Raw genomic sequence first — 12,270 nt, 5'->3', positions numbered from 1 at the left:
GCAGGCCGGTCTGGACTTTAAAGGATATTATGTTTTAAACTGTGGTGCACATTGTTATAAACGTATCGTTCTATTTATCGTTAGCGCATCAATTCAGGCAATTTATCCCAATATGGATTTTTGTCCATATTGCCCAGCTCTACTGAGGGATACGAGGGCTTATGCTGTAACCCCTGGCCATCTGGGTGATAATGTTTATTTGTGTAAGTAGGAAGAAGAAGTTATGTCTGGCCTGGGCTTTAACCTATTCTGGGAAGAGTGACTTTTTGACCTCAGGGCCTAAGGAATACTGGGAGGCAGCCAATGATAGTGCTTACAGTAAGATAGACGTCCATGACAGAAACCTAGGCTTTGAGTGAAACTGTGTGAAAAGGGGCGTCACCGAAAGATGAACGGCACACATTTACAACCCAATTATGATTAGACACACACAGACAAGTACACACCCACAGGCAGACACAAAGACACTGACATGGCAAAGATGACACGTTCATCTAAAAACACAAAGATGCAGACAAGAATTAGCCTAATCCAGGGATACAAACACCACAGACACACACAGGTTTCTCAGGAAAAATCGTAGAATCTTTGAGATTCAGATAGTTTAATAGTCACATGTACAGGGTTGCAGGTGTGATTGCAGGGTACAGTGAAAATCTTAAGCTTCAAGCAACACAACTGATTGGCTCAAATGCATTAAGAAGGAAATAAATTCCACCAATTAACTTTTAAGAAGGCAAACCTGTTAATTGAAATGCATTCCAGGTGACTACCTCATGAAGCTGGTTGAGAGAATGCCAAGAGTGTGCAAAGCTGTCATCAAGGCAAAGGGTGGCTACTTTGAAGAATCTAAAATATATTTTGATTTGTTTAACACTTTTTTGGTTACTACATGATTCCATATGTGTTATTTCATAGTTTTGATGTCTTCACTATTATTCTACAACGTAGAAAATAGTAAAAATAAAGAAAAACCCTTGAATGAGTAGGTGTGTCCAAACGTTTGACTGGTACTGTACATATTAACAACTGCAACAGTGATGAATGTTGTTGGGGTGGGGGCAGAGTAAAGTCCGCTGGGGGGAGGGTGGGGGTGGAATGTCCATAGGGGGACTAGAAGGGGAGGAGGCAGCAGGAGAAAGACTGTCCATAGGGGGAGAGGCAGGTAAGGTAAGTGAGAGTTGAGGGTGTGTGTGTGTGTGTGTATTGGGTGGGGGGAGTAGCGTGGGGAATGTCCATAGGGGGAGGGGGGAGCAGGTAGCTGATTAGTGGTGGCTATTCAGCAGCCTGGTCTGAGGGTAGAAACTATTGGCCAGTCTTTCAGTTTTTGCCATGATGCTCCTGTACTTCCCGCGTCTGAGTAATTGAAGCAGATGAGGCGTTTCCCCGATGACATCACAATCCCTGCTCATCTGATTGTGCTGGCCTAACGTCCACCCAGACTAGACCAGTCTGACAGAGAGACCAGACTGGAATTTGTTGTTGTCCTACAGTAGATGGGCATTAATGTGATCCAGACACAGTGAGCAAACGCCCAGCCCACTAACACACACCACAGCCCCAATGTGCTAATGCTGTGGTTGCAGCCTAGCAGGAGTCCTGCAGTGCCAGCCTGCTGGGAGAAGCGCACTCAGTTGCTATGCTCGTGTTTTATGGCTGCTTCCTGCCCGCTTCCGCTGACGCTGTGGTTTACGTTGTCAGACATGACCGATTTTCGGAGGGAAAATGTGTGGATTCATTAGACCTTTCTAAATTCTAAATGTGTGGAAAATGTTTGATAGTCTGTATTATCGTAAAGAAGACAAAATGGGAGCTTGGAATACTTTATGAAATATGCTGCAAAGGAATCTCAAAGTGCTCTTTCTAGACTGGAGGAGCAGTTTGCATAAAATAGTTGGGGCTATTATAGAAAAGATCTTGTAATTGCTTTGACGTAAATGAGACTTCAATGGAGGAAGTTTACTGTGCATGAAGCAGACTGTCTGCATCCAGATTTAAAGGAAAATAATGCCCTGAACAGATCCCAGCCCAAAGCACTCAGCCTTTGCCTGACACATTCGAAATAGGGTCTGTTCTCTGTTGCCCTGAGAGCGCTGCTTTGGTAACAGCCAGGACAACCTGAAACCATAAGGGATGGGAGGGAGAAGCTGACTCCAGGTCAGCCTGAGGTGTGGTGGTAGTATACTTACTTTCCTGCTCCTGGAGGTTATGGGCCAGGCAGTGGTCCTCCAGCACAGCAAAGTCTCGACACACTGTAGACAGGAAGAAAAAAAGGTTAGGAAGCTCTTCTGAAGGTTATCGGTCAACTTTAAAATGAACGTTTGTAGTGAAAATAGGCAATACAACTACACACTTGGGAAGTTGTCTCTTTTGATGCGATAACGCTGAATTACTTATGGAAAAACACACCAAAAGGCCTTTTGAGAAACTGTTTTTGGTGGTGCTGTATGACACAGAACATTGTTCCGTGTTACGAGACATTGTGCCCGCCTACACATTATGTTCTACTACAGTAAGCGCTGATAAGAGCAGTCGCCCCAATCAAGGGCAGGAAACTAACTTGAACAGAGCATGCAAGACTAAACAAGCTCCCCCAGTTTAACCTTAAGCTAATCTTACACTCTGCACTGATGGAGGCTATTGGGGCTGAACTACAGCATCAATTGGAGCAGTGGCAAGGCCATTGTAATGATACACATAACGCCCACAGAGAGGAAGTTCATGTCTGCTTGGTGGTCAAAAGGACGATTGCTGCACTACAAGCCGTCTCTGCCTGATGTCTGTTCAGAGAGCTAAAAGACAAAGAAGAAGCTAAACTAGCCTGTCTCAAGCAGGGCCCCTGAAAGACAAGCCTATATTTAGTAGTCTGTAAATAATGAGAAAAGCATGAACTATAACTGTTTTTGGTTTGAGTCAACAAGAGCTGTGCTCATTTTGAATTAGGCTCCCCATATCCCAATTTGTAAGTCGCTCTGGATAAGAGCGTCTGCTAAATGACGTAAATGTAAAATGTAAATGTAATCCCTTTTCTGGGCCGTATAGCCTAAGCTTGCTGTGGTAAAGCAACATATTTTTACAATACATCAAAATACAGAAAAACACACGGGAAAGCTAGTAATAAGTTACCAAATCTTCTAAGAACTTGAAAGTGAAAGTAGACAGACACTAATAGGCTCACTTCCAATGCACAGCAGCATGGCAAAGTTAAAAGTGTCTGCTATGCTGAACCTTCCTAGATGTCACTCAGTCAGAATAGCAATGCGCTTTATTTGCAGTATCTGGCATACATTGAGCCACTTCCGCACAAGCTTTTGCTGAGGACATGCAAACATTTTAATGAGCTTATGGGGAAGAGGAGGGAAGCAGCAGCTTCCAAACAAACAGTCAGCAGAACACTAACAAAAACCCTTCAACGGTCAGACTGAGGCAAAGCAGTTGTGAAGTGGCAAAGTGCTATAGTTTACATTTACATGAGTCATTTAGCAGACGCTCTTATCCAGAGCGACTTACAGGAGCAATTGGGGTTAAGTGCCTTGCTCAAGTTCAAGGCGATTCAGATAAACAGAACAAGAAGAATCCCAGAAGTAGAAATGACAGAGAGAGTGGAACTAATGGAGGAAATCTAGGGCTGCGTCCCAAATTGCACCGTACTGCCTATATAGTGCACAACTTTTTTTTAACAGGGCCCATGGGGCTCTGGTCAAAGTAGTACACTATGTAGGGCAGCGATCATCTTTTTCCACTTTAAGTTACAGTCTTATTCTAAAATGGATTAAGTTGTTTTTTTATAAACTGATATCACATTTACGTAATAATTCAGACCCTTTACTCAGTACTTTGTTGAAGCACCTTTGGCAGCGATTACAGCCTCGAGTCTTCTTGGCTATGACGCTACAAGCTTGGCACACCTGTACTTGGGGAGTTTCTCCCATTCCTCTCTGCAGATCCTCTCAAGCTCTGTCAGGTTGGATGGGGAGCGTCGCTGCACAGCTATTTTCAGGTCTCTCCAGAGATGTTCGATTGGGTTAAAGTCCGGGCTCTGGCTGGGCCACTCAAGGACATTGAGACTTGTCCTGAAACCACTCGTCTCCCAGTCCCTGCCGCTGAAAAACATCCCCACAGCATGATGCTGCTACCACCATGCTTCACCGTAGGGATGGTGCCAGGTTTCCTCCAGACGTGACACTTGGCATTCAGGCCAAAGAGTTCAATCAAGGTTTCATCAGACCAAAGAATCTTGTTTCTCATGGTCTGAGAGTCCTTTAGGTGCCTTTTGGCAAACTCCAAGCGGGCTGTCGTGCCTTTTACTGAGGAGTGGCTTCTGTCTGGCCACTCTACCATAAAGGCCTGATTGGTGGAGTGCTGCAAAGATGGTTGTCCTTCTGGAAGGTTCTCCCATTCAAAATGTAACGAGTACTTTTGGGTATCAGGGGAAAAGTATGGAGTAAAAAGTATATAATATTCTTTAGGAATGTAGTGAAGTAAAAGTAGTCAAAAATATAAATAGTAAAGTACAGATACCCCAAAAGTAGTACTTTAAAGTATTTTTACTTAAGTACTTTACACCACTGCCAAATCATGTCCATTCATTTGAATTTACCACAGGTGGACTCCAATCAAGTTGTAGAAACATCTCAAGGATGATCCATGGAAACAGGACGCACCTGAACTCAATTTCGAGTCTCATAGCAAAGGGACAGAATACTTATGTAAATAATATAAATTCTCAAATTTCTAAAAACCTGTTTTCACTTTGTCATTATGGGGTATTGTGTGTAGATTGATGAGGACATAAAAAAAAAATCCATTTTAGAATAAGGCTGTAACGTAATAAAATGTGGAAAAAGTCAAGGGGCCTGAAAACTTTCTGAATGCACTGTATGCCTACTTTGTCCTTGTCTGTTGGCTTTTTTGCATATCATTTGTTTCAATACAGATCCTATTTTGACTCACAAAACCATTCAAACGAAGTCTGATGTGTTCTCCCACTTTTCCCGAAATATTTGCATAACGTCACAAACCCAGCTGCTGCGGTCATTCGATGACATATAGGCCTATAGAGAATCAGTGAACTCACTCAAGCACACCCCCTTAAAAGCACCCATCAATCAAAGCCACCAGCGTACAAAACATTAGGAACACCTTCCTAATATTGAGTCCCCCCTGTATTTAATACATGTATTAACATACATTTATGTAACCAAATGACAGGGATTAACGATAAATTGCCTGTTTTACAAACGGTAGGCTACCACATGGGCATTCATAAAAGTGCATTAAGGGCCGACACTGTATAGCCTAGGCTACCATTCTACTTTGCGGGGATAGGAGGGTCCTTTTTTTGATCTCGCCTAGGGCAGCATATCGGCCAGGACCGGGCCTGATCAGCGTTGATTAGTCTATAAATTAAGAAAAGATTCCGCATCAAATTATACCATGCCAGGTTGGAGAGGATTGTAGCATTGTCCATTTGACACAACATTAGCGCTTTATAGGCCTCTGAGCCAGAACAACATTGTCGACTGCTGTTGAATAATTAATGAATAGTCAGACACATCCAACCTTTAAAAGACCGATTTATTTATTTACTAGCAAGCAATGAAAATGTGCATTGTATAAAAGAATGTCCAAACATCAAATTATTCTTTTTACGGAAGTGCCATAGCCTACACCCCTGCGCATCTAGTGGATTAGCTGCTCGAGCATCAAAGGACAGTTGGAAAGAGGAGGAGATGTAGACATTTTATTAAAACAGACTAAGTTAGCAAACAATTGCTTATAATTATTAGTAAACACTCCCGGTATAAGGTAAAGTTTATCTACATGAAAATAACGTTGTTGTTTTTTAATCCTAAAATGAATGTAGACCTATTTAAACAGTTTTGACGGCTATTTTATTTTCATGACGGTCTTCATCCATAATGACAGTTACCGGAGTTGTTAATCCAGTTCTATGAGTGGAGCGGAGCCCCATAGGGGAGCTCTGCTCCTATTGGTTTACCCCGCTGCCTAGGCAGCGAACAGCCTGAGACAAAATTATGCACACATCTGCAGCCAATAGGAGTTCAGGTGTCCCTATAAGAGGGGACGCTTCCCCTCAATCAGCCTCCCATTATCTTCAGCGACTGGACTGAAGAAGCCGAGAAGACTAGACTCAGGACGAGAAAGCCGACGTCGATTTTCCAAGTCTCGACGTCGTCCTAAAATGAGCACACCTAGAGATTTTCCACCCCCAAAAGCTCTTTTCAGAGCTCAATTTATCTTCAGCGAGACTGGAGGGTCGGCAGGGCCTTAAGTCCTATGGGGCTCCGCTCCACTCATAGAACTGGAGTTACAACTCCGGTAACTATCGTTCTATATCGTGGAGCTCCGCCACATATCGGTTTAAGGCGGAGCGCAACGCTCCAAAATGTACTCCCTGCCGAACCCAACACTTCCCACTTAATGAAATGGCTGCGACCGAGTCCCACAGTACTGTGACACACTGTGTCACAATATACTGTGTCCTCAGTACAATCCGCCCCACCTAGTCCAATGGCATTGCCAATGTCTAGTGGGCAGATAATCAGAATATGAGTCATACTAATCTGAACCAGCAGATAAATGATGTCACAATTCCATCAAAATCTATGACTGGTCTAATAGTAATGTAACCAAAGTTACAAACACTATTTCCCTCATCATTCCGCCCCAACCCAGTATACCCTGGTGGGCAGATCAATAACATGCCTACTACTGTACTGAACATGTCAGTCAGGAGTCATGCCATATATGTCCTGTCTCTTCAGTCCTGCATTCCTTTCTCAAGTCCTCCCATCAGCTACGCTGAGTACAGACTGAGCCAAAGAGTTCGAAGACATATCTAAGAGATAGAAACTGATAAAAGGAGACAGTGACGACCACGACGCCGCTGCACAAATATCCTCTACCCCTGTTCCTCTGAAAAGGGCAGTAGAAGCCGCTACTCCACGAGTGGAGTGGGCTCTTATATCCTGAGGCAATGGCCGCCCCGCCGCCTCATACGCCTTCTCAATGGCTTCACAAAGCCAATTTATTTGTATTTATTTAACCTTTATTTAACCAGGTAAGCCAGTTAGAACAAGTTCTCATTTACAACTGCGAACTGGCCAAGATAAAGCAAAGCAGTGCGATAAAAACAACAACACAGAGTTACACATGGGATAAAACAAAACATACAGTCAATAACACAATAGAAAATCTATATACAGAGTGCAAATGTAGTAAGTTATGGAGGTAAGGCAATAAATAGGCCATAGTGCAAAATAATTACAATTTAGTATTAACACTGGAGTGATAGATGTGCAGAAGATGTGCAAATAGAGATACTGGGGTGCAAATGAGCAAATAAAATAACAATATGGGGATGAGGTAGTTGGGTGGGCTAATTACAGATGGGCTGTGTACAGGTGCAGTGATCGGTAAGCTGCTCTGACAAGTGATGCTTAAAGTTAGTGAGGGAGATAAGAGTCTCCAGCTTCAGAGATTTTTGCAGTTCGTTCCAGTCATTAGCAGCAGAAAACTGGAAGGAATGGCAGCCAAAGGAGGTGTTGGTTCTGGGGATGACCAGTAAGATATACCTGCTGGAGCGCATACTACGGGTGGGTGTTGCTATGGTGACCAATGAGCTAAGATAAGGCAGGGATTTGCCTAGCAGTGATTTATAGATGACCTGGAGCCAGTGGGTTTGGCGACGAATATGTAGTGAGGACCAGCCAACAAGAGCGTACAGGTCACAATGGTGGGTAGTTTATGGGGCTTTGGTGACAAAAAGGATGGCACTGTGATATACTACAGTGAGGGAAAAAAGTATTTGATCCCCTGCTGATTTTGTACGTTTGCCCACTGACAAAGACATGATCAGTCCATAATTTTAATGGTAGGTTTATTTGAACAGTGAGAGACTGAATAACAACAACAAAAATCCATAGAAACGCATGTCAAAAATGTTATAAATTGATTTGCATTTTAATGAGGGAAATAAGTATTTGACCCCTTTGCAAAACATGACTTAGTACTTGGTGGCAAAACCCTTGTTGGCAATCACAGAGGTCAGACGTCTCTTGTAGTTGGCCACAAGGTTTGCACACATCTCAGCAGGGATTTTGTCCCACTCCTATTGCAGATCTTCTCCAAGTCATTAAGGTTTTGAGGCTGACGTTTGGCAATTCTAACCTTCAGCTCCCTCCACAGATTTTCTATGGGATTAAGGTCTGGAGACTGGCTAGGCCACTCCAGGACCTTAATATACTTCTTCTTGAGCCACTTATTTGTTGCCTTGGCCATGTGTTTTGGGTCATTGTCATACTGGAATACCCATCCACGACCCATTTTCAATGCCCTGGCTGAGGGAAGGAGGTTCTCACCCAAGATTTGACGGTACATGGCCCCGTCCATCGTCCCTTTGATTCGGTGAAGTTGTCCTGTCCCCTTAGCAGAAAAACACCCCCAAAGCATAATGTTTCCACCTCTATGTTTGACGGTGGGGATGGTGTTCTTGGGGTCATAGGCAGCATTCCTCCTCCTCCAAACACGGCGAGTTGAGTTGATGCCAAAGAGTTCGATTTTGGTCTCATCTGACCACAACACTTTCACCCAGTTCTCCTCTGAATCATTCAGATGTTCATTGACAAACTTCAGACGGGCCTGTATATGTGCTTTCTTGAGCAGGGGGACCTTGCGGGCGCTGCAGGATTTAAGTCCTTCAAGGCGTAGTGTGATACCAATTGTTTTCTTGGTGACTATGGTCTCAGCTGCCTTGAGATAATTGACAAGATCCTCCCGTGTAGTTCTGGGCTGATTCCTCACCGTTCTCATGATCATTGCAACTCCACGAGGTGAGATCTTGCATGGAGCCCCAGGCCGAGTGAGATTGACAGGTATTTTGTGATTCTTCCATTTGCGAATAATCGCACCAACAGTTTTCACCTTCTCACCAAGCTGCTTGGCAATGGTCTTGTAGCCCATTCCAGCCTTGTGTAGGTCTACAATCTTGTCCCTGACATCCTTGGAGAGCTCTTTGGTCATGGCCATGGTGGAGAGTTTGGAATCTGATTGATTGATTGCTTCTGTGGACAGGCGTCTTTGATACAGGTAACAAACTGAGATTAGGAGCACTCCCTTTAAGAGTGTGCTCCTAATCTCAGCTTGTTACCTGTATAAAAGACACCTGGGAGCCAGAAATCTTTCTGATTGAGAGGGGGTCAAATACTTATTTCCCTCATTAAAATGCAAATCAATTTATAACATTTTTGACATGCGTTTTTCTGGATTTTGTTGTTGTTATTCTGTCTCTCACTGTTCAAATAAACATACCATTACAATTATAGACTGATCATTTCTTTGTCAGTGGGCAAACGTACAAAATCAGCAGGGGATCAAATACTTTTTTTCCCTCACTGTACATCCAATTTGCTGAGTAGAGTGTTGGAGGCTATTTTGTAAATGACATCGCCGAAGTCAAGGATCGGTAGGATAGTCAGTTTTACGAGGGCATGTTTGGCAGCATGAGTGAAGGAGGCTTTGTTGCGAAATAGGAAGCCGATTCTAGATTTAACTTTGGATTGGAGATGATTAATGTGAGTCTGGAAGGAGAGTTTACGGTCTAACCAGACACCTAGGTATTTGTAGTTGTCCACATATTCTAAGTCAGACCCGCTGAGAGTAGTGATTCTAGTCAGGCAGGCGGGTGCAAGCAGCGTTCGATTGAAGAGCATGCATTTAGTTTTACTAGCATTTAGGAGCAGTTGGAGGCTATGGAAGGAGTGTTGTATGGCATTGAAGCTTGTTTGGAGGTTTGTTAGCACAGTGTCCAATGAAGGGCCAGATGTATACAAAATGGTGTCGTCTGCGTAGAGGTGGATCAGAGAGTCACCAGCAGCAAGAGTGACATCATTGATATACACAGAGAATAGAGTCGGCCCGAGAATTGAACCCTGTGGCACCCCCATAGAGACTGCCAGAGGTCCAGACAACAGGCCCTCCAATTTGACACATTGAACTCTATCTGAGAAGTAGTTGGTGAACCAGGCGAGGCAGTCATTTGAGAAACCAAGGCTATTTATTCTGCCAATAAGAATGCGGTGATTGACAGAGTCGAAAGCCTTGGCCAGGTCGATGAAGACGGCTGCACAGTACTGTAATTTATCGATCGCGGTTATAATATCGTTTAGGACCTTTAGCGTGGCTGAGGTGCACCATGACCAGCTTGGAAACCAGATTGCATAGCGGAGAAGGTATGGTGGGATTCGAAATGGACGGTGATCTGTTTGTTAACTTGGCTTTCAAATACTTTCGAAAGGCAGGGCAGGATGGATATAGGTCTGTAACAGTTTGGATCTAGGAGTGTCACCCCCTTTGAAGAGGGGGATGACCGGCTGGTGGCCGAGGTAGGGGTAGCCAGGTGGAAAGCATGGCCAGCCGTAGCATTGCTTATTGAAATTCTCGATTATCGTAGATTTATCAGTGGTGACAGTGTTTCCTAGCCTCAGTGCAGTGGGTAGCTGGGAGGAGGTGCTCTTATTCTCCATGGACTTTACAGTGTCCCAAAACTTTTTGGAGTTAGTGCTACAGGATGCACATTTCTGTTTGAAAATGCTAGCCTTTGCTTTCCTAACTGATTGTGTATATTGGTTCCTGACTTCTCTGAAAAGTTGCATATCGCGGGGGCTGTTCGATGCTAATGCAGTATGCCACAGGATGTTTTAGTGCTGGTCAAGGGCAGTCAAGTCTGGGGTGAACCCCAGGGGCTATATCTGTTCTTAGTAAGGAATTTTTGGAATGGGGCATGCTTATTTAAGATGGAGAGGAAAGCACTTTTAAAGAACAACCAGGCATCCTCTACTGACGGAATGAGGTCAATATCCATCCAGGATACCCGGGCAAGGTCAATTAGAAAGGCCTGCTCGCTGAAGTGTTTTAGGGAGCGTTTGAAAGTGATGAGGGGTGGTCGTTTGACCGCGGACCCATTACGGATACAGGCAATGAGGCAGTGATCGCTGAGATCCTGGTTGAAGACAGCGGAGGTGTATTTAGAGGGTAAGTTAGTCAGGATGATATCTATGAGGGTGCCCATGTTAATGGATTTAGGGTTGTACCTGGTAGGTTCCTTGATAATTTGTGTGAGATTGAGGGCATCTAGTTTAGATTGTAGGACGGCCGGGGTGTTAAGCATATCCCAGTTTAGGTCACCAAGCAGTACGAACTCTGAGGATAGATGGGGGGCAATCAATTCACATATGGTGTCCAGGGTCTGTAGCAAGCTGCAACAATGATAGACTTATTTCTGGAGAGGTGGATTTTTAGAAGAAGAAGGTCAAACTGTTTGGGCACAGACCTGGATAGTATGATAGAGCTCTGCAGGCTCTCTCTACAGTAGATTGCTGGCAGTTCTATCTAGATGGAAAATGTTGTAGTTGGGGATGGACATTTTAGAGTTTTTGATGGTCCTCCTAAGCCAGGATTCAGACACTGCTAGAACATCAAGGTTGGCGGAGTGTGCTAACTAACGCAGTTCTACTGGTTCCGACCCACTTCGCGTCTACCCTACGGGGTCACGATGTGTTGGTCTGGTCAGACAACCGAACCACAGTAGCCTACGCAGTGAGTAACTCAAACTTAGGGAGGAGCCTTCTGATGTTAACATGCAAAAAAACAAGGCTTTTACGGTTACAGAAGTCAACAAATGATAGCGCCTGGGGAGTAGGAGTGATACTGGGGGCTACAGGGCCTGGGTTAACCTCTACATCACCAGAGGAACAGAGGAGGAGTAGAATAAGGATACGGCTAAAGGCTTTAAGAACTGGTCTTCTAGTGCGTTGGGTACAGAGAATAAAAGGGGCAGATTTCCGGCCGTTGTAGAATAGATTCAGGGCATTATGTACAGACAAGGATATGGAAGGATGAGTACAGTGGAGGTAAACCTAAACGTTGAATAACGATGAAAGACATAGCATCACTGGAGGCACCGATTGAGCCGGTCTCCACGTGTATGGGGGGTGGGACAAAGGACCTCTCTGAGGCTGGTTGAGTGGGACTAGGGGCTCTACAGTGAAATTGTATAATAAGAACTAACCGGAACAGCAATAGGCAAGGCATATTGACATGGGAGAGAGGCATAAAGCAATCACAGGTGTTATTCGAGAGAGCTAAGACAACAACTGGTAATGGTGACGAAAGTTTGGGATGAGGCTAAACAGATAAAACAGGACAGAGGTACCGTGTAAAGGAACAGTCCAGCAGGCATCAGCTGTG

General features: G+C 44.2%; 1 protein-coding gene across 2 annotated transcripts in view; it reads right to left on the bottom strand.

The window, feature by feature from the left end:
* ccdc50a (coiled-coil domain containing 50a) overlaps positions 1-12,270 on the bottom strand; it is a 54,313-nt gene that overhangs the window by 25,418 nt on the left and 16,625 nt on the right. For both annotated transcript variants that reach the window (XM_041839960.2, XM_041839961.2), the window contains exon 2: positions 2,190-2,252. In XM_041839960.2, coding sequence (XP_041695894.1) covers positions 2,190-2,252 — 63 coding nt within the window. The remainder of the gene's footprint in view (positions 1-2,189; positions 2,253-12,270) is intronic.

This window comes from Coregonus clupeaformis, chromosome 20 (genome assembly GCF_020615455.1).
Source record: "Coregonus clupeaformis isolate EN_2021a chromosome 20, ASM2061545v1, whole genome shotgun sequence".
Taxonomy (NCBI): domain Eukaryota; kingdom Metazoa; phylum Chordata; class Actinopteri; order Salmoniformes; family Salmonidae; genus Coregonus; species Coregonus clupeaformis.
The sequence above is the reverse complement of the archived record's forward strand: the minus strand, read 5'-3'. Positions and strand labels throughout refer to the sequence as shown.